The following is a 22,239-nucleotide window of genomic DNA, read 5'->3' on the forward strand; positions in this document are numbered from 1 at the left end:
TAATTTGTGTACTTTTCACAATTAAAAACAAATAAAAAATTACAATATTTGAGTATGTTTAGGCATGGCAACAGGTACCTATGGGGGCGGGACATATTCAGGTTGTGTCTTTGCCCGTCTCGTCCCTGCCACGAGTAACGTAAACCTCGTATCCGTCGGGAATTGGGAACTCCACGATATCCACGAATTTATAAAAAATAAAAAAATGAAAAAAATGAAAAAACTATATCAATTATCATGTTTCTTGTTTCTAAAGCATTAACAACAAAGATATTAACAATATGTTCCTTGTCTCCAAAAACATTAACAACAACAAACAATATCAAACATATCCATAAAATAACCAAAGTATCAAATATATCCAAAAACTACAAAGCATAATTCATCACATTGTAGAATTCTCAAATCTTTTTTCATGATGTAACGATAGTGATGGTAAATTTCGATTTGTTTGAATTCTACATAAAAAAGAAGAACACAATTAAAAGTCAAAATCGTAAAATAAATCATGAATAAGTCAATAATATGAAAAAAATAGTATTGTATATAATTTAGTAATTTTCTTACATCAACCTCTGCTTCAATGCTATTAATTGTATAGCACTTAAATCCTATGTTAGTTGTAGTTCCAAACTCATTCCAAAACCAATCTTGATTTCACATTAAAGCCTCTAACATATTTGGACGCAACCTACTACAATGTGGTGTAACAAATCGATCACCAATACTAAATGAAGACTCAGAAGCAACTGTAGATATAGGAATCGCCAAAAAATCCCTAGCAATCGCTTGCAAAGTGAAAATTTTCGTACCATTTGATTTTCACTGATTTAAGATATCAAAGTTATCTTCAGTTTGTGGCACAGGTCTTTAAGATAATAATCTAACTCGCTTTTTGTATCAATAAATACATATTATTCCTCACTTACATGGGCAGCAAAGTCAGCTTGCCAAAATTCATGACTAAACTTCTTCTCCCTTGAACATGAAGGTATTGATAGTGGCGGCAACATACTTAAATGAGTAGCTTGGTCTCTCTCTTCTCTTGGTTGCATATTTAACTTCGTCCCCCACCCCGTTTAGTATACTGGGTCCCGTCTCCCGTTTTCACGAGTAGAAATCAGTCATATATCTGTCCTCTAGTGAGTAAATTCTCGAGAGTACCGTGTCAAACATTTTTACCATGTCTAAGCATATCACTCATATGATATCACTTTCATAGACAAAAAAATTAACTTTAAATTTATGTGTTTTAAATAAGATCGGATCATGAACACCCTTATTTATAACATATCAAAATTATATCTAGCTATATTATTTATATCATCATAAATATAAAAATGTTATATAAAAGTCAGAAGTTAACAATTATCATATTTTTATAGAATTTTTAATAAAATAATTAATTACTAAAATAATCAATTTTGTTGCAAATAAATTTGTATGATAAAATAATCAATTTTTTATGAATATAAAAAAGTCGCATTAATTAACAACCTAGGTTCTAATGAGGTTTTACTTGGATAGTAAAGTAAAAATAAAAAAAGCCTTCAGTTAAAAATAAAATTAGAGCATCTTTTTGACTGAAAAAATTACCTTGTTCTATATAATATTTATTAAATACGCTGATAAAATTTTTTTATATTTTTGATATTAAATATATATACTCAAAAAATAAATTAAATTTAATATAACTTTTTACATACATAATTAATAAAATGAGAATTTTTATTTTAAAAATTTGATAATTTTATATTAAGTAAATTTTTTTACATTTTTTCATAATAAAAAAAATAAAAAATTAAAAATCGAATTTTAGTATCTTTTATATATTTTTTGAATAATTATCTAAATATTATTATAAAATTTTAGATCATATACATAAACATTTTACTAAAAAAAAAGTTTAAGTATTTTTATCAACATATTAAAAAGTTAGGAGCGGATTTAATAGTTTATCCATGTTTGGATAAAAAATTTCGGGTCCAAATAGACCCGACCCATGACTGAGATAAGTTATCGCACCGCGTGATTTCTGAAGCCCACTACCCACCCAAGCAGATAGCACCACGTTCTTCTTCGTTTCTGAAAATACCATAATTTTGTAAAATTAAGAAAGAAACACCATTGTTGTGAGTAAAACATTAAATTATTCAAATATCCTTCTCCCTCTTTATCCAAACCCTAGAAAATTAGGGTTCTTTTCTTCTTTCTCAGTCATGGTCGGAAAAGCCATGGCCCCGACCTCGCGCGAGAAGCTCGCCAACCTCTTCAACTCTGCCAAGTTCGCCGTTGATGTAACTTCCAAGCTCGATACTCTCCGCCGGTTGCGGCGCCAACTTCCGCCGGAGGACCCCGTAATCCTCGCCGAGTTCCTCCCGTCGCTTTTCGAATTCCTCTCTGATCAATTCAGCCCCGTTCGCAAGTTTGTCACCGAGTACGCTTCCAATTCGCCAGCTTTTCTCTTTCGATTTTACGGCATTGGAGTTTGTGCAATTGGAAGTTGAATTTGGAACTTTGTTTTCGTTGTTGGTGTTTTCATGCAGGATGGTTGGTGAAATTGGATTGAAGAACACGGAGTTCCTGCCAGACATTGTGCCTGTGCTGATTGAAGTGTTGGACGATGACACTCCTGCTGTTGTTCGACAAGTTATATTGCTGGGAATCGATTTGTTTCGTTCCACGCTTGAGAAAATCGCACTTCAGGTTTTTCTCTTTTCAATTTTCAATTTTCATTTTTTTATTGGGTCAATGCGTGAATTCGCAGTCTCTGAGCTTTTCGTTCAGTCAATTGTAAATTATTTTTACTATCACATTTTATTCTCAAATTCATGCATCTGAAAGATAATATTGTGAAGTTTGCTCTATTCTTTGATTTCTTTTATAAATTCTTTCTGGCAATCTTGAGATAGGTGCTATTCTGATTGTATTCAACAATTGTTAATACTCTACTTGCTTCTAGAATGGAATGGGGGTGTTCCAAGTTGAGAGAGATGTTGACTAGTTAGATTAGAATTTATTTATATAAATCGAGAAGGACCAAAAGTGAGAGAATAGTGTTGAAAGCATTAGAATTTTACTCTTATGTATGTTTTGTCGCCATCCATCTAAATCTGGTTTCCCCCTTCTTGGTGCAGAACTAAAACATTTTATAGAAACTGATAAAGCAAGTATACTATTCATATCTCCACCAAAAGAAATCAGGAAATTGATGAGAAAACTTAGCAAGTGTTCATGCTCAACTTTTGAAAATTATTGTTGTTGTTATTATTATTATTATTATTATTATTGATTGTCTTCCATCTTACCTTGTGAATACTTTTTTATTTTTGGGACTGTATGGACATTTTCATTTTTGTTTACTTATCTTTTTTAGGGTCTATATTCTAGTGATTTAGACAGTGCACTTGAATCTGCATGGGTATGGATGGTGAAATTCAAAGATAAAGTATACTCAATTGCTTTTCAAGTAAGTAGTTTCACTCTTCAAAATATGGAATTACTGTTTTGGTCTATTGTTTGATGGTTCTTTCTTAATATACTTTAAGCATGGAAGTGGTGGTGCAAGGCTGCTGGCACTGAAGTTTGTTGAAGCAGTTATTCGTCTTTACACACCTGATCCCAATGGTTCCTTGGAGCCCACTCCTCATCAAGGTCTTAAACCTCAGCAGAAATTTTTGTCAAGATAATTTTGATGTATTCCTCCATTACTTGCTTACATGGTTTCTCATCTGTTTACAGGAAGGCCCATGGGGTTTAATATATCATGGCTGAGGCGTGGTCATCCTGTACTTAATGTTCGTGATTTGTCAACTGAAGCTAGTCACAGTTTGGGTCTCCTGCTTGATCAACTCAGGTCTCCAACTGTGAAGTCTCTGAGTAACTCAGTGATCATTGTGCTAATTAAAAGGTATTTTATCAATTCTTATACGCCATTTGATTGCTGCCCATTAGTTAATGAAGCAAGTGGTTTCAAAAGGCACACGACTTCGTATTGTAGTCCTTATTTGCATGATTAAAAATATTCTATATATTCAACCTCCACTCTCTCTCTCTCTCTCTCTCTCTCTCTCTCTCTCTCTCTCTCTCTCTCTCTCGGTTTTGTCCACAAGCATGCAGAGAAACACATGGCCACACACAAATGATAACATTGTGTCACTAATTGATTGCTGATAACGTTGCTTGTAGAATTCTGTTTCTCCAAATATTAGTTGCTTGCTATTGATTTCCTTATTGATGTTCCTAGCCTTTCAGCTATTGCAATAGACAGGCCTACATTCTATGGCCGCATCTTGCCTGTTTTGCTCAATTTGGAACCCCCAAGCACTGTTGTTAATGGGGTGAGTGTAACAGCGGCACATCTTGCTTTGAAGAATGCCTTTCTGACATGCTCAAAATGTACACATCCAAGTGCTGCTCCGGTATTTATTTTAGACTAAGATGAGCTTGATATCCTGATTGTTTAATTTAATGGTGTTTTTGGTTGCACACCTTTTAGTGTCATATAGATGAATTGAATTTGAATAGAGTTGGATTTTTTTATTTCCTTTTCTTCTGAAGTGACTTATGTTGGTGTTTAGTAGTGCCTATATTTTTGAATATTTACTGCGTTTCCATATTAATTTCTTATTATATTTGCATGTCATAAAAAATGTTTGATGGGCAGTAGAAGTGGCAGTGTTTAGTAAGGCAACCATAGGGTTTTCTGGGTGGATCAGTTGTAGAAAAATAAGCAGATTGAAAATTCATTGAGTATACAAATGGCTAAATGTTGGAGTTTGAAAGCAACAAGAGTGGTATTTTATTATGAAGGGCATGAGTGCTTGATGATATACCTTGTAAGGTTGAGAAGCTAGATATTTTAGGAGGAAATGTGTTACTTGAGAGGTTTTTGCATGCTGTGGGAACCTATTGCTGAAACAGATAGGCATACGAGAAATTGACATAAAATTTCATGTGATTTTGCATACTTTGGGCCCAAACAATTTTAAAGGATGGGATTTATGTCTGGACTATATTTGGCGTAAAGCTCTTCATTGTTTTAGAGAATTTCTTCCCTTTAGACATGTTGAGAGATTGGAAAAGCTATGGTTCATTGATAATTTTTTTCCTTGTCTTTATAGCTCGTGAGGATGATCTCTTATTCTCCTATCTTGTATTATTGTTCTCCCAATGTTGATATCTCTTGTTGATTAAAAAAAGGATCTTATTGCTTATTTTGTGTTTAATATTTTATAAGTTTGCATTGAAAATGAGTTTCAAGAAGGTTTGAGTTTAATGTGTTCAAAGATGTATTAGAAAGTGCTATTCTAATATAATAAATCATGCCTAATTTTTATTTAAAACTTTGTTGCTTACCTGCATTGAGATGATGTCTTTTAATTTCTTGGTTTGTGGCAGTTTGCATTTGGCACAACCAATTGTTTTATATGTAAACCTTTTATTGTAATTCATTGTCTTGCAAATCATATGCTTCTGTTGGAATAATAAGTCATTGGAAAGAAATGATGTATATATCCCTTTCTATTTCTGGGGTTGGTTGTGAACAAAATTATATATAGAGTTGAAAGTATAAAAATAATTTAGTAATTCTAACTTTTTTCATATGAGATTGTATGAGTAGTCTAGTTCACATTTCATATTTGTGAAATTTGATTTTATCCGGCTTTATAGAAAAATGATTAGTTTCATTTTCATAGTGGAGAGATCGTTTGGCTGGTGCCTTGAAGGAGATGCAGTCTGATGGGAAGGCAGACCAGGTTTTCCACCTGATATCTGATATTAATGGAAGCTTAGAGAAAGAGAAAGATGTTCAACCACTTATCAAGGTAACTACCCTGCCTTCCTGGGATGTTTTTTCTTTTTTTGATTATTCCATTGTTATATATGTGCTTCTTTGAGCTGTATACACGTAGATATGGAACTCGTGTCAGCTGGATAAAATATTAGTTACTAATGGATATAGATAAAGGATTGATAATTCTATATGCATGAGGAAGAGATGGTAATTTCTTTAATGCCAAATAGAGTTGGAGTTTTGGTTCCAATTTTAGAGTTGTCTTCATGGATTGTTGAGTAACTTTTTCACTTTGAATTTGCTAGTGTATTTCTTATAGTAAGGGTGTCTTTGGGAATTGGGAAGGGTATATTAAATTGTGACTAAAAGGAGACCTTTTTACTGGTATACTTGTGGCAGCATTTATTGCTAATGGTTATATTTTTTTTAAAGGGCATTGCTCTTCAATTGTTGATTAGCATTTTATCTTTTGCAGAAAGAGGAACATGCTGTAAATTCATGTGATTCAGTGCACAGTAATTTGGCTAGTAAGCGAGCAGGATCACAAAATGGAGGTGATTTAGCTGAAGATGAAGATGTGCCTATAAAACGTGTCAAAACAACTTCTGATTTAAAGGAACCTAAGAAAGAGTTGGGCAGAGGTACCACTAACTCTCAGGATGACACTCCTTCAATGGGTCCAAAATCATCAAAAGGAGATGTAGATAATGGCCATGTGCAGCAGCTTGTTGCCATGTTTGGTGCTTTGGTTGCACGAGGTGAAGAAGCTGTTGCCTCCTTGGAAATTCTTATATCAAGTATTTCTGCTGACTTGCTTGCTGATGTGGTGATGGCAAATATGCATCACCTACCTTACCCGAATTCCGAAGGAGATGATGAACTGCTGCATGACATCAACATTATTGGTTCTGATGACAAGGCTAAATATCCACCATCTTTTGTGGCTGGCGTCATGTCACTTTCCAGTACTTTCCCACCAATAGCATCACTTCTTGGTGCTCATCAATCCGTCTCCAATGAGGTAAATCTATAATTTATTTTATTTAGTTAACTCATACTTTTGTTTTTAAGACATCTTTATTTCTCATTTACCTCCAATCCTAACTTTGGTGCATATTATAGAGGTCTCAAGGGGACGAAGAAGTTTCTGCAAGTGGGGTAGATAGTGCTGCTGTGCATTCTGGACTAATTCTTACTTCCGAAAATGTCTCCTCTCCTACTGACTTTCCGTCCTCTGATGCCAGCATACCTGGAGTGGAGAATGGATGTGCAACTGTGCCTTCTAATATTCATGATATTGGAAACATAGAGAGTGGAATCCCTGGCCTGGATTCTTTCGGTCGTAGTGATGCTTATTCCGAAAGTTTGGCTGCTTCCTCGTTGGCCTCGTCTGAGATTCAACATGAAGAAACTAATCAAGAACAAGCAACTAGTTTAGATCAAAGGTCACCACTGAACTTAGTTACATCAGTATCTACAGATAGATCTGAGGAGCTCAGCCCAAAAGCAGCTGTTGCAGATGTCAACAGCTTGGTGTCATCAACAGCTACTTCGGTTGTGTTGCCTTCCCGTGTAGTCCTGCCAAAGATGATTGCACCTGTTGTTGACCATTCAGATGAGCAAAAGGATCAATTGCAAAAGTTGTGTTTCATGCGTATTGTTGATGCATATAAGCAAATAGCTGTAGCTGGAGGATCACAAGTCCGATTTTCAATACTTGCTTATTTAGGAGTAGAGGTGAAATTCTTGCTTCTCAAACTCTTACTCTTCGTTTTTACTTGTATAATTTAATTATTTTACAATTAGGATAATTGATTCATATACTAAATGATATGTTTTATATTTTTCTTTCCTTTAGATGCATGGAGCACCCCATTTAGTTTATACACACATGATTAGTCATTATCTATGGTAGCATTAAGCTTTTATTTTCTAGTGTTTCCATAATACGTAAAAATTTGATTATCAAAATTATGGAATTACCTTTTTTGTTTTCAAGTGAAAGCAATTAGGATGTAAATACTTCTTGTGTGTCTAATGTATAGTTATAGTTCATATTTTGATCTTTTCTTCTCTTCTGCTATGTAAATCGAATTGTTCTTTGGCTCTATGGTGGAAGCTACTATCTACCACCTGCACAAAAATGATATAGAAATAAGTAGCAAGACCTGTATACACAATTGCTTAATCATCCACTTTGGAATAATGGCTTCACTTTTTTGTTTCTTGGGTTATTTCATGCAGTTTCCCTTGGAATTAGACCCGTGGAAACTATTACAAGATCATATTTTGGTTGATTATACTGGTCATGAGGTAAGCTTATATCTCAAAAATTGGTTACTGCATATGTGCCAATTGAGTTGGCTACTGTTTTTACTGTGACTAATCAGTTCTCATACAAGTTTGCACCCATCGCATGCAGACTGCATTCATTCACAATCTATAAATGCTGACAATGATTACCTAATGTCTCAGGGACACGAGTTGACATTGCGTGTCCTCTACAGGTTATTTGGTGAGGCTGAAGAGGAGCCTGACTTCTTTTCTTCCACAACTGCAGCTTCTGCATATGAAACATTCCTCCGAACGGTGGTCTGTACTTGTTCCTTTGTTTCTTTTTTGTCCATTTGCAATGCTAGCATTGAACTTTTTGTTTAATCCTTATGCAGGCAGAAGCACTTAGAGATTCTTTCCCACCTTCAGATAAATCATTAAGCAAACTGCTCAGTGAATCACCATATTTACCAAAATCAGTTTTGAAAATTCTAGAGAACATGTGTTCTCCTGGAAATGGGGATAACATTGAAAAGGAGTCAAACTCTTTGAATGCCGACAGAGTTACTCAAGGTCTCAGTGCTGTATGGAGTTTGATTCTTCTGAGGCCTCCCATTCGGAATACCTGCTTAAAAATTGCTTTACAGGTTTGGTTCCTACCTCTTTATTTATGAAATAGTATGGCGCTTCTTGTTATTGTTGCTATTTGTCCTCCCCTTTTACTGTTCTTTCCTCATGCTTAAATTGACCTTATAGCTTGCTTTCCTTAGTAATTGTAAATTTCCACTTGCAAAGTTTGATCTCTCGATTGATATTTATTGTCCTTTGGAATGAAGAGTGCAGTGCATCACATGGAAGAAGTGCGTATGAAGGCTATACGTCTGGTAATTGAAGAATAAGAGTTCCTCTTAAAACATTAAGTTGACTGATAACATCACTGGCTAAGAACTTGAGTTCTTTCAGGTGGCAAATAAGCTTTATCCTTTACCATCCATTTCTAAGCAAATAGAAGATTTTGCAAAAGAGATGTTGTGCTCAGTGACGAGTGATGCATCTGAAGCTACTGATGCTGAAGGATCCCTTGCTGATTTACAAAAGGTATTCTTTTATTTATTAGCTTATTTACCCTTGTTTCTCTTTTTATTATTTTTAACTAGAGTCTTGGTCACATTGTTAATTCCTGTTAACCTTATTATAATATTTTTGTTTGCTCTTTTGTTCTTTCGTCCTCTATTCAGGGACCTGATACTGAAAAGCTTGCAAATGAGACATCATCAATGACTAGCAGCACTAAGGACATCTCACCAGATAATCGTCAACCAGTCACATCTGAAAGTATCTCTCCAGAATCAGTTTTTGAGGCTCAGAGGTTAATGTCATTGTATTTTGCTTTGTGTACGAAGGTATTGGTGTTTTTTTTAGTCTGGATCCTTCATCTTGTTTCTGTAACTTAATTTTGTTGTCATACTATAAGTGTGATATATATATATTATTGTTGCTCTGTGATGGCAGAAACACTCTCTCTTTCGCCAAATATTTTCCATCTATAAGAGCACATCAAAAGCAGTGAAGCAGGTATGGGGTGCCAGATATGGCATTAGAGTGATTATTTCATTTTTGATACTTTTGCCATTATTTATACCTTTCATTTTATGGTGCAGGCAGTTCAGCGTCAAATTCCTATATTAGTACGTACTATGGGCTCATCTCCAGATCTCCTTGAAATTATTTCAGATCCTCCAATTGGTAGCGAGAGCCTCCTAATGCAGGTTTATACTTCCACCCATTTTGTTTTATGAAGTATATATTAATAATCATCCAGTTTAAATGTTAGCCTATACTAATATTATTAAGAAAATGATTGAGAAGAATTGAATTTACAGAAAACGGAAAAAGTATTTTACAAAATTTTCCTTAATATTAATGATATCTCGTACTTTATGATTCCTCTCACTTTTTTCCTCTTCCATTTTCATTCCGTTTTATCCATATTGCTTATTCCAATCATTTATTGAATAAAGGTATACTTGGGGAAAACGGAATTTAAAATAATCTAAATATCTCAAATGAACAATTATTTGAAACTGGAGGGAGTATATTTTGTGTTAATTTATAGAAGAAGTTGAGTAGAAGAGACGCTGACTTTATACGATTGGTGGATATTGACACGTTAGTATTGATCTTATCAGGTGTTACATACACTTACAGATGGTACAGTCCCTTCTAGGGATTTAGTGGTTTCAGTGAAGCAGTTGCATGATTCAAAACTTAAGGTATATGAAATGCTTGTATCAGTTGTCTTGAAATACTGATTTTTCCATCTTATATATATTTTTCTTCGCTTGACAGGATGCGGAGGTTCTTATTCCAATATTACCATTCTTACAAAAAGATGAGGTTCCCCCCTTTTTCCCTTTCCAATTGGATTTTACATTCACCATAGTTTTTATAATATAGCCGTCATGTGAAGATACACCAATAAGATTGTGATTTGATTTACTTTCAATGGATAAATACAAATTGTGGGGCCTATATGTTTCTTTGGAGTTATTTCTTGAGCAGCTCATCTGATGCAACATGGTTTAACAAATTTTTTGGTAGGTAATGCCAGCTTTTCCGAGTATTGTGAATCTTCCTTTGGAGAAGTTCCAAGCAGCGCTTAGTCGCATGTTGCAGGTAACTTTCATTTTACAGTTGTTAATTAGAGTTGTCAATGCTAAACTAGATTAGGGAGACATACCTCACTCTTAAAGCTTGAGTAAAGGTAGAACCAAGTTCATAGATTTGTTGGAATATTGTAAAAGCTTAACTTTACAAGGTAAGATGGAGGCAAAAACTAAGTTTAAAAAAAAGGTTCACACTTCTTTTTGGATAGGTTTCAAAGTATTGAAGTTGAGGAGGGTGATTAGATCCAAAGAAAAAAATTGGGGAATTCAAGAGGCACAACTGCAAAGATGTTGATTGTGCATTGAAATCAGTTGAGAGGAACTCTGGATAATCTAGAGAAAGGATTTCATTCAGATCAACCAAGTTCTTTCAACCTTTGCAAGCCTTTTATGCAATCCGAGATACCCAAAAGAAAAAAAAAATTTACATACAAGAAATAAACTATGACTGATCTATGTCCACTAACCTAAAGACACCTAAAATACATTATAATATCTCCTCCTGTTTCCAACACTTTGAGATAGCTTTTGTGGTAGAATTAGGTCTTCTCAATTCTAGGATGATATCAGAACTAATCCTATGGTTGATATCTTGGGCCTTGGGGTTAGAGATTTCTAATCCTGTAATCTTCACAATTCAAATATCCACTCCATGAGTGGATAACAGCCATAATGATGAATTAGGATTTTCCAGGTTGGAGTAAAAATAACAAGGAAAACCACCTCATCATGAGGTAGAATGATGGATAGGGTACATGCAATCCTGCTGATTAAATTCTCATGAAATTCTATTCCCCGTGAAACTTAATATTTCAGAGTCAACTGCCTTGATCACAAAGTTGTTACTTGTTAGACATATATGTCATTTTCTTTACTAGAATAAAAATTGTTCTGAACTTTGAATTCATTTTTTCAATTGAATGAATTTGATTGTTTAGTTTTTATGCAGGGATCATCACAAGCTGGTCCTGTGCTCACACCTGCTGAAGTCTTAATTGCAATACATGGAGTTGACCCAGAAAGAGATGGGATTCCCTTGAAAAAGGCAGGCTTGTATGATAATCATTTAAGGCATTGCAGTGATTCTTGATAGATTCTACATAACTGAAATGTTCATGTGCAGGTCACAGATGCATGTAATGCTTGCTTTGAGCAACGACAAACTTTTACCCAGGAAGTTCTTGCCAAAGTTTTGAATCAATTAGTGAGTTATTGGGAAATGGCTTTACATATTTGGAATGTATTTTCAACTTGGTCTCATCATGGAAGCTGCATGTGCCTGCAGGTTGAGCAGATTCCTCTTCCTTTACTGTTTATGCGTACAGTGTTGCAAGCAATTGGTGCTTTTCCAACGTTGGTAAGAAGCTTTTCCAAGTAAAATTTATGAATTATAATGCAAAGGAACATGCGTGGTTCTATAGTACGTGGTGTTTACCAGAATTTATTTTTTACAATGATTGATTGCTTAGAATTATGTCTCTGTTTTTGAAATCCCAAATGATTCTCAAAGTTAAGCTGCTTATATATTATGTCTTTGCTTATTTATTTTTAGTGTGTGGGATGCTACCTTCTACTTAATTCCTTACTGTCACATGAAATGAACCTACCTTCACCCTTTTACCTGCTTTCATTGTTTGATTTGAATTTGGTATTTTGGTACAAACTATTGACATTTATTAGGTGCCAGCTCTGTGAGAACTTACTAGTTCTTGGAAACTTATATCTTGGGGTGTGTTTGGTTAGGGGGGTAAAAATATGATGGAAGTTTTCATGTATGAGTAGGGTTCCATGAGTTAAATGACACATGGAACAAAATAGATCCATATTGTTAAGCCCTTAGTTTTGTCTTGTCCTTGTGGTGTGTGGCAAGTGCTACCATGCACCTTGCAATTCGACGGTGAAGATTGAGTTTACTGATACACCAATTGTGCTCATTTTAGTCACTCCCTGATTTTTCACGTTTTGAAAATTGTGGTTAACTACATTTTAAATAAAAGTTTATAGCCATGATCCTGGAGTTTCTTAGAATATCTCAAGAAAATTCTGTTTCAGGATCATGCAGGTTATTTAGAGAGAATTTAATGATACTCTTATGATTGCTGAAAATGTCCTGAAAAGGCTATGTTAATTTCGGATCACAGATAATTTTGGTCATTTTGTTTAATGTTCAGTGATTTTTACCTAATAAGCGAAGGATGTGGCATGCTTTATTGTATCAGTTATCCATTTAGGTTTTAGCTGCTCATTACTTTTTTGTGAAGATACATTATTCTCCTTTTTTAATCATTTAGTCTCTTAATAATTTTTTTTCTTTTGGGAAAAAATCATATATTGACATTTAGGTGGACTTTATAATGGGAATTCTCTCGCGGCTTGTGAGGAAGCAGGTTATTATTTTATTTACTTACTTCTTTGTAAATCAATCGAGCTGTTTAGAGTTTATATGCATTACTTGTTGAAATGCTCCAGATTTGGAAATACCCAAAGTTGTGGGTGGGATTCTTGAAGTGTGCTCAGTTGACAAAACCTCAATCATTTGGAGTTTTGCTTCAGGTAACATTATGTTTTTCTTTAGGGCTAATTTTGTTCATGCTTAAATTATGATTTGTTTAAAGCTGTTTTTTTAATATTTAATATTTTTATTTTTTAAAAAGGAAGCTAGTGGATTTTATTCATTCTAAACAATGTTTAAGTTTCTTACTTTCTAAATTTTAAATATATCTGTTCAATGCTATAAGACAAACTGTGTTTAAAGGGACTTATATTTTACTGACTTATTTATAGTCATAGCATATGATAGTCGGCGTTATTTGATCAGCCAATTCTTTATAGTTGAAAACGTTTTGTTGCTGCTGTTGTATATTTTTACTAATGTTTTTTCTGGTGGTGTATGCATGCAAGCAGCTACCTCCAGCACAATTGGAAAATGCATTAAATAGAATTGCAGCACTAAAGGCACCATTGGTTGCTTATGCTAGCCAGCCAGATATACAGTCTACACTTCCCAGGTTCATGAGTTCACTTGGCACAGTGCTGTGAAATTGACTTTTGTTTCACATTCACTATTAAATATCATCTTGAATCTGTTTTTTTTTCTCTACTTTATTTCCTGATTAATAGTTTTGATTCTTTTTTTCTTTTTGGGGGTTGTCAATTGTGTGGGTTCCCCTTTTTTTGCTTTAGGTTGGATCTCTGTTTCTTGTATTTGCCAATTTGTTACTGATTTTAAATTTTGAATTTGTGTCCAGGTCTGTGCTGGTTGTTCTGGGAATTGTATCAGAGTCTCAGGTTACAAGTCAGGTACAAACTAGTCAAACAGAGACTGCAGAGACATCCAACTCCGAAAAGGATACGGTGACAGAAAAATCTAAAGAATCATCTACGGCTAGCTGAACTGTAAGTGGTGGAATCTATTATTCAATCAATGGAAAGCCTAGATCCAATTAGACTAACTGGTGCTGCGACTTGTCTCAATAGTATAGGGAATGAAGAACCAGTACTGATAAACTTGTCACATATACCTAGATTCTAGTTTGGCCATGCTGCTACCTCTCAATAATCTTGGGGAATGAAGAGCGAGATGAATTTGTTACAGTTAGGTAGGTCTAGATAGTTTTTGGGCATGAGCCTGTATCATTCCTTCCCTCACTAACAGGAAAACAAGCTGGTGTGATAATTTATAGGTGAAAGAATGTATATTAAAATGTGTAGTAATAATATTTTCCTCAATTTAATCCCAATTTTGGTTTCGTTGTTTGATCCTATACCAATGTTTATGTACTTGTTGGTCCTGCATTTGTTTCATTGAATTTCATGTATGTCAAAGGGTCGATGACTTAATATATCAAAGGAGCCAGGTGTTTGGTAAACTAAAATGTTGTCTCATTAGATTCTAAGCATCTATTTGCCTTCTAATGTTTACTTGTATTGAACTTGTTTTAGTTGAGATTTATAGGATAAGCTATGGTGTATAATTTATTAGCTTTAAAGTTTAATCGAATCATCTGCTGCTTGATGGAACATAAAGGGGGTAAAGTGGCATTGCCTTCAGTGGAAGGCGTTGCACCTCGTTACACTAAATGGATAGCGTTTTATTCCGAGAGGTAAAGAATCCAATTACTCTCCAAACCAAAAGATGTGCAAGAAAAAAAAAAGAAGGTATACACAAAAGGTGGTGTAAATATATTTCTCTTATTCTCTGTAGGAGTGCAGTTGTTTGTCATTGCAAGTAACTTTTGCTGCTGATAGGTTGATATAATTAAGAATTTATTACATTTTCACCCTATATATAACAAAGAAATAATAAATAAATGTGAACGTATACATAATATTTAACTTGCCTATAGGTGCTAAATTACGGAAGATTCTTACTATTAGACTTAAAGACGCTAATCAATATTAAGTGGATGATAGTATAGAAATACAAATAATAATGTTATAATATTCAATTATAAAATTAAACTTTTTAAATCATTATAGCATTAGCCATTTTTCAATACAGATCCATCAAGTAAAAAATATTCCTTTTGCTTCACTATATCGATACAGATTGTACTCTTACATTAAAAAATTTAAGTAAATAATATTAATTATAATAAACAATAAAATATTCACTATAAGTTGGTTATTCAATAATGATAATTTGGCGAATACCTTTGTAATTAAGTTTTAAATTTTAATTGAGGTTGTAATTAGTATATAAATGACAAATGATAATCATTAAGAACCAAAAAGAGATTGAGAAACATCTGCATGTTGAGATAATGAGATGTTACTGTTGGTAATCCCATACTGCCAAACTCTACATTATTATGTAATTAGCTAGCATTGATACTAGGGATGTCAATGGGACGGGAGCGGGGGATGCCTCCCCGCTCTCCATCCCCGCCCCTAGATTTACTCTCCGTCTCCGTTTCTGTTTTTCATCATGGGAGAATATTGTTCTCCATCCCCATTTCTCACAGGGCTTCATTTTTCGCGGGGACTCCATTCCTCATCTATTTGATAATTCTAACTAATTATTAATTTCCATATGAATAGAGATGTAAATATTCATTCTATACAAAAATAACAAGATTTTATACAAAAAATCTAAACGACAAGATGATGACTTCTTTCGAAATGACGCAGTGGGGGAACGCAACGGTGAGCCAGAGGATAGAGAAGTGGACAAGGTGTGAGACGCGACAACAGAGAGGAGAATAGACACAACGACAAAATTACGGAAAGGAACGCTGCAAATAGAGAGCACGACGCAGTGAGGATCATGGCACAGTGAGTTGTGACGATGCGGTGAGAAGGGAGAGCGGCGAGAGGGTGGTTGCAGAGAGGTTGGATGGAGTATGGATAACGTTAGGGATTTTTGAATTGAAGAAGAGTTATGCAAATGAGGATTAGGAGTTTTGGGTTTCTGTGTGTATGTGAAATGACTAAAAAACATATATGAGAAATAAACTATTAAAGACAATTAAGTAAATTTATAAACTTCGAGAATTAGCGGGGATGGGGCAGGGATCCCCGCTCGAGTCCCCGCGCCTGTCTTGGTGGAATTTTGTCTCCGTCCCCTGTGTGAAATGACTAAAAAACATATATGAGAAATAAACTATTAAGGACAATTCAGTAAATTTATAAACTTCGGGAATTAGCGGGGATGGGGTAGGGATCTCCGCTCGAGTCCCCGCGCCTGTCTCGGGAGAATTTTGTCCCCGTTCCCATCTCTACGGAAAAAAATTTCCATAGCCGGATCCCCATTCGGACAGTTCCGCAGAAATCTCCGTGTCTTAGAAAATTTTGCCATCCTTGATTGATACTATTATAAAGACCAAAATGAGTATTAAAAATTAACCCAAATAAAAAAACAACATAATTAGAATGAAATCATCGATACAATATTATTTTTTTATTTAAATTTAATTTTAATATACCATCAATATAAATGTAAGTATTTATTAATTTTAATTACGTAATAATAATTTTTTATATCGACTACGTTAATTATTATCTAAAAATAGCGGGTATAAAAACGTTATCATGTGATTGTATCAAGATGAATATTTCTTTTTTAAAGTGACACTTAAAAATTAAAATGAAATAAACTTGGGCCTAGTAATTCGACACCAATGTTTTTTGACCTAGTACTCAGTGGTGTGTGACACAAGTGCAACTGTCATTTGTTGTTTTGAGCCCAGATATGTTTTATGTTTCTGTGTAAACCAAACCACTGCTTCGTCTGTTCCTTCTTTTCACCGGTGATTACTGATTACACACGTTTCTCCGGCCACAACAAAAATAACTGAGGAATCGGAGGGAGAAAAAAATAGAAGAAGAAAAAAGGAAAAATTAGAGATAGAAAGAAGAAGAGATGGGTGTGGACTACTACAAAATTCTACAGGTAGATCGAGGTGCGAAAGATGATGATCTCAAGAAAGCGTATCGGAAGCTTGCAATGAAGTGGCACCCTGACAAGAACCCTAACAACAAGAAGGAAGCTGAGGCCAAATTCAAGCAAATCTCTGAAGCCTATGATGTATGTGTTTTATTGCCCTATCTCAAATTACTCAATGTTATGTGAAATTGTGAATTGAATTGGGTTGTTAAAAAGAAAAAAAAGGAATTTGAGGTTTTAGGGTGTAAATTTTTCATTTTTTTTTGTGATTTTCGATCATTGGGATTTTGGGGTTTTGCTAGGAATTCGATTTGCGAATAGGTGGAGTGAACATTATCTATCTTAATTTTCTGCATGTAATGTGAATTACGTTGTGCAAAAAAAAAAGCAGGTGTTTTTTGCGACCAATTTTCCTACTTTTTCTGGGTTTAGAATTAGAGTTTGTTGGGTGTCAATTTATCCAATTTTTGCGATTTCGATAATTGGAAATGTGAGTTTTTTTGCTAGTAATTTGATTGGTGAACACGTGTTGAGTGAACTTCATCTCTCTCAATTTACTCAATGTTATTGAATTAGGTTGTGCGGAAAACAGTGTTTCTGGGCCAAATTTACTCCTTTTTTTTGTTGTTCTGTGAACAATAGGTGTTGAGTGATCCACAAAAACGAGCAGTTTATGATCAGTATGGAGAGGAGGGATTGAAGGGGCAGGTGCCACCCCCAGGAGCTGGTGGATTTTCCGCTGCAGATGGTGGGCCAACGACGTTCCGGTTCAACCCCAGAAGTGCTGATGATATTTTCTCCGAGTTTTTTGGGTTTTCAAGCCCCTTTGGTGGAATGGGTGATATGGGCGGCCGTCCAGGTGCATCTGGATTTCCCAGGGGCATGTTTGGTGATGATATCTTCACTTCCTTTAGGCATCCAGCTGGAGAAGGCTCTACCAATATGCCAAGGAAAAGTGCACCGATCGAGAGAACACTGCAGTGCAGTTTGGAGGATTTGTACAAAGGGACCACCAAGAAAATGAAGATCTCCAGGGATGTTACAGATGCCAGCGGGTGAGCTATTTACTCTTAACTTATTTGCATGTTTCATATTTCTTTTACTTCCATGAGGAAACATGAAGTTGCTTGCACAGTTGCACTGATTGTTTTATTTAAACTCAATTCTAATTTCAAAGTCAGTTTTAGAGCTTCCATTACTATTTAGCTGTGATTTTCTGATCTTGTTGATAGATAAGAATTGAGCTATCCCATTGCCATCTTATATGCTCAGTCTTATGCTAGGATCTTTATTTTTGTCATGGTAATTGTAGACCTGTGTTCTTAGTAGTGTTCTAAATTTTTTCCAAGATACCAGTTGAAACAAATTGCTTATAAATTATAATAACTTTTCTCTTCCATTCAAACTAGTTATGTAGATGATTCATGATTTCCTTTTTTTTTTTTCGCTTTATAAATATATTCTGTTAAATGAGCAGGGCCTATGACAAAATATGTAAGTACCTTTTTTTTCATTGCTTGGTCATGCACATCTTGTATTGGGTTGGCAAATCAAGTCCCCCTAAAATAATACCTAGAAGGCACATATTTTACTCTAATTTTCTGAAGGATCTTGTTAGGTATCTTGAGACAATACCATTTGTGCTTCTTCGTTTCAATAGCTATAGGGAAACCAGAAATGAATCTATGATGAAAATGAGGATGCTAAATGTAAAGCTGAAATAGAGATAAAGGGTATATTTATTGACATTGAAGTAATAAAGGGGACTTAAATTAGCCAGTCTGTAAGTATTTGTTTAAGTCCATTATTAGTTGAAGAAGAGGCCACTTATGATATTATGCTAACAATGCTGTGTACATTGAAGACCTTTGGATACACAAATCCTGATATTGACTTAGGAGGGTTATAGCCATCAGATTTATGCTGTTGTGTTTTATGTTGTTCATGAATGTTAGTTGAGCTACGATGTAATGAACTCAATGCCTGCCTTACATTGTGGACAAATATGCATAGTATGCAGATATAACTGATAGATCAAACAATTCAAAGATCGTAAGGTACCCCCAAGTCTTTGAGTATGACTTATTACAAATGTTGTTAAATTGGATCAAGATCACCTTATTTGGCTAGACAGTTGTTTTAGGGGTTGAATATGTGAGGTGGGTGGATTGGAAGTTGTGTTTATTCTCGTTAGAGATGTCAAAGGTTTTGGGCCATGCCTCTAGATCTCATGTTTCAAGTGAAATGTGCAAATTGTTTCGATGCTCATTACCTTTTAGATGAGGTCTGAATTATGATGGATATGTGTATTGCGTGCTGAAACATAATACACGTCAGTTGATTGATGTTCATAAAAAATAATCCCGTTTTCATGAATGTCGGTTAAGTTGCTAACTCAGACATGGTAATTAAGTATTTTACATGCTTATTATAAAATGATTAACTTCTTTGCATAGAGAAGGAATGAAACACCATGCCTGAGAAATAAGTATATGTTCCTCTCTTTTTGTTCTCGGATATGAACATATCTAATGCACATTTCAGAAACAATTTTTTGCGCCTTCAAGGTGTCGAATTTTACACTATTCAGTTGCAAATATTGTTACTTGTCTTTCTATTTTATTCATTGGTACAAGAAATTTTCAGGTTAACAGAAAAGAGAAAACTAGAATAGTATTAATTGTGACTATGACTATTTAATCTACTGTATGTTTTTTCTTCTTGCGTAGGAGAGCCACCACAGTAGAGGAAATTCTGACAATCGAGATCAAGCCAGGTTGGAAGAAGGGAACAAAAATAACTTTCCCGGAGAAGGGGAATGAACAGCGAGGAGTTATACCGGCTGACCTAGTTTTCATTATTGATGAGAAGCCTCATAGCCTCTTCAAGAGAGATGGCAATGATCTTGTTGTGACACAGAAGATTTCTCTAGTAGAAGCTCTCACGGGTTACACGGCGCAACTGACAACCCTTGATGGGCGAAGCATCTCCGTCCCCATCAACTCCATCATTAGTCCGTCATACGAAGAAGTCGTCAAAGGCGAGGGCATGCCAATCCCCAAAGAACCTTCCAAAAGGGGGAACTTGAGAATCAAGTTCAATATCAAGTTTCCATCGAGGCTTACGTCGGAGCAAAAAGCCGGCATTAAGCGGTTATTGACCTCTCCATAATAAAACAATGGTGGTAGCTCTCCCTACCACTGCACCATACCCATGTAAGATTGCAATTATTTTGATTCTCAGCCTTTGATTTTCCACACGGAAATTCTTGCCTTTGTGAACTGGGTTTTCAATTAGAACAGTTTATTTAACTTTTATTTAGAAGTTTGTTATTTGTTTGTTGCTTCTTTCATGTGTTATTTAGTTTTTTGGTAATATGGGTGAAAAATTCTCAACAAGTCTTATTAACAACCACTTGCACTTTTTGTTTCTCTCACATGTTTTTGGGAGAGTTCAACTCATTTGTAATTGCATATTAGGGTTCTTTGTTTAACCATTTCAGCGATCTAAATGCATATTGCAGAAATTGTGGAAACTACTTATATCATGTTTAGATTTAACTTATTTCATTCCATCATGCTCGTCAAAAATTGCATTAACTTATATTCTTAATATGATTCTGTCTCGACCCACATAGTTTGAGCAGAAATGAAGAAAAAAAAAAAACAAAAAAGGGAAAGAAAAGTGTGTCAAAATAGGCCAAAATATGAGTTGCATAAGCGGCACTCTCAATTTACATCAATTTTTTTATTATAAAATTTTAAAAATAGAAAATATTGAAAGTGAAAATAAAAATTTTCTGGGCACTAAATTTTCTTTTACTTCTCATATAATAGACAAATATGACCAAAAAAAAAAGGGAGCTTAGATGTGTTTATGATGAGCGGTTATTGTGACATGTAAATCGAGGAGTGTTAAGTTGATCATCGAAAAAAATATATATATAAGGATAATGATTAAAAAAATGTGATTATATTAAAACCTAAAAAATTCATGTAATTTATCCGCTATAATAATAGTCATTATTGTCAATAATACATATCTTGATTTTGATTAAGAGAGAGCATGTAATTTAATCTAAAATTTAGTTAATATGGCTTTAAGAGTATATATTAAGGTTATAAATTAGCAAATTTATATAAAATATATAAACTTTAAGGTTTCAATATATTTATTTTTGTTATACATTTATTGAAGTAGAAAATTTTAAAAAATCTTAACATGTATTTTGAAGACACACATTAGTTAAACTTCTTTAATATAATATAATATTGATTGAAAAAAAAATCTAATATAATATTGACAAATAGTCAAATATACAAGTAGTTTCATGAGTTGACTTTCCATTTTAAAATAAGTTTTGACATTTGTTATATATGAAGTGGATCTTCTATTGTCTTGATATTAAAATAGCTTTCCTGAAAATCTATAATGTCAATATTAATAATCTTCTACCAGATCTAAAAATGACAAAAAAACTTTTTTTATATCCTGATTTAAATTAATAAATAAAGAATTTCTTTTATTTTTCGTTCTTGCTTATATTACTTTTATCTAAGAGAATTCACGGTATAATTTTTTGGTTTTTATAAAATAAAAATAGTAAGTTCCATAATAATAATAATAATAATAATAATAATAATAATAATAATAATAATTATTATTATTATTATTATTATTATTATTATTATTATTATTATTATTAGGAGAGCTATATTATCAACAGTATATCTTTACCCTTAATAAAGTGGTAGAAGAAAAAAAAATTCTTTGGTCTCAATATTAACTTTCAAAATACCTTTATTTTTACAATTTAGTTTATAAATTTCAAATAAGAGTGCGTATCAATTATAGATATAAAAAAACTATTTAAATAAATAAATAAAGCTTCTTCTACGTAAATTACTAAGTCTAGTATCGATATAACCAATTTTTTTAATCGAGTATTAAGTTTATTTATTTGTTTAAGCAAATATTCAAAGAATAAATTAGTCATGCCTACCTTTTTTTTAAGGGTAAAATTACACTTTTAATTTTTCTTTACAAAATAAAAGAGAGTGAAGAATGCTAAACTTGAATCAAAGGATATCATTCCCTTTTAAAATTACTTTGCAATT

At 33.9% G+C, this 22,239-nt stretch overlaps 2 protein-coding genes across 4 annotated transcripts; both read left to right on the forward strand.

Annotated features, from left to right (window-relative positions):
- Positions 1–2,118: 2,118 nt before the first annotated feature.
- Positions 2,119–14,602, forward strand: LOC130960912 (uncharacterized). Of its 3 annotated transcripts, none has more exons than XM_057886438.1 (27): positions 2,119–2,437; positions 2,547–2,706; positions 3,377–3,469; positions 3,549–3,654; positions 3,742–3,910; positions 4,247–4,340; positions 5,700–5,828; positions 6,273–6,818; positions 6,920–7,534; positions 8,042–8,110; positions 8,273–8,389; positions 8,467–8,718; positions 8,908–8,955; positions 9,035–9,169; positions 9,310–9,474; positions 9,584–9,646; positions 9,733–9,840; positions 10,261–10,344; positions 10,421–10,468; positions 10,673–10,747; positions 11,687–11,782; positions 11,861–11,941; positions 12,023–12,094; positions 13,080–13,124; positions 13,207–13,290; positions 13,642–13,745; positions 13,986–14,602. In XM_057886438.1, the coding sequence occupies exons 1-27, from the start codon at positions 2,220–2,222 to the stop codon at positions 14,128–14,130; spliced, it is 3,921 nt and encodes a 1,306-aa protein (XP_057742421.1). In that variant the 5' UTR covers positions 2,119–2,219; the 3' UTR covers positions 14,131–14,602. The 3 variants fall into 3 exon arrangements, 2 of the variants coding, with proteins under 2 accessions (XP_057742421.1, XP_057742420.1); XM_057886437.1 differs by having other exon boundaries at positions 4,247–4,421; positions 13,986–14,601; XR_009079293.1 differs by lacking the exons at positions 13,207–13,290; positions 13,642–13,745; positions 13,986–14,602 and having other exon boundaries at positions 4,247–4,421; positions 11,676–11,782.
- A 2,269-nt stretch (positions 14,603–16,871) lies between these two features.
- Positions 16,872–20,660, forward strand: LOC130961424 (uncharacterized). The gene is made up of 3 exons (XM_057887313.1): positions 16,872–17,263; positions 17,765–18,177; positions 19,852–20,660. Exons 1-3 carry the CDS (start codon positions 17,099–17,101, stop codon positions 20,291–20,293), a joined length of 1,020 nt encoding a protein of 339 aa, XP_057743296.1. The 5' UTR covers positions 16,872–17,098; the 3' UTR covers positions 20,294–20,660.
- Positions 20,661–22,239: the final 1,579 nt, after the last annotated feature.

This window comes from Arachis stenosperma, chromosome 2 (genome assembly GCF_014773155.1).
Source record: "Arachis stenosperma cultivar V10309 chromosome 2, arast.V10309.gnm1.PFL2, whole genome shotgun sequence".
Classification (NCBI taxonomy): domain Eukaryota; kingdom Viridiplantae; phylum Streptophyta; class Magnoliopsida; order Fabales; family Fabaceae; genus Arachis; species Arachis stenosperma.

What these genes read in the sequence shown, in the direction of transcription:
- LOC130961424 (XM_057887313.1), top strand. Translation starts at nt 17,099, where the DNA reads ATGGGTGTGGACTACTACAAAATTCTACAGGTAGATCGAGGTGCGAAA. An exon ending in AAATCTCTGAAGCCTATGAT is followed by an intron (nt 17,264 to 17,764) that starts GTATGTGTTTTA and finishes TGTGAACAATAG; the next exon opens with GTGTTGAGTGATCCACAAAA. An exon ending in GATGTTACAGATGCCAGCGG is followed by an intron (nt 18,178 to 19,851) that starts GTGAGCTATTTA and finishes CTTCTTGCGTAG; the next exon opens with GAGAGCCACCACAGTAGAGG.
- LOC130960912 (XM_057886437.1), top strand. Translation starts at nt 2,220, where the DNA reads ATGGTCGGAAAAGCCATGGCCCCGACCTCGCGCGAGAAGCTCGCCAAC. An exon ending in TATACTCAATTGCTTTTCAA is followed by an intron (nt 3,470 to 3,548) that starts GTAAGTAGTTTC and finishes ATATACTTTAAG; the next exon opens with CATGGAAGTGGTGGTGCAAG. An exon ending in TTGATTATACTGGTCATGAG is followed by an intron (nt 8,111 to 8,272) that starts GTAAGCTTATAT and finishes CTAATGTCTCAG; the next exon opens with GGACACGAGTTGACATTGCG.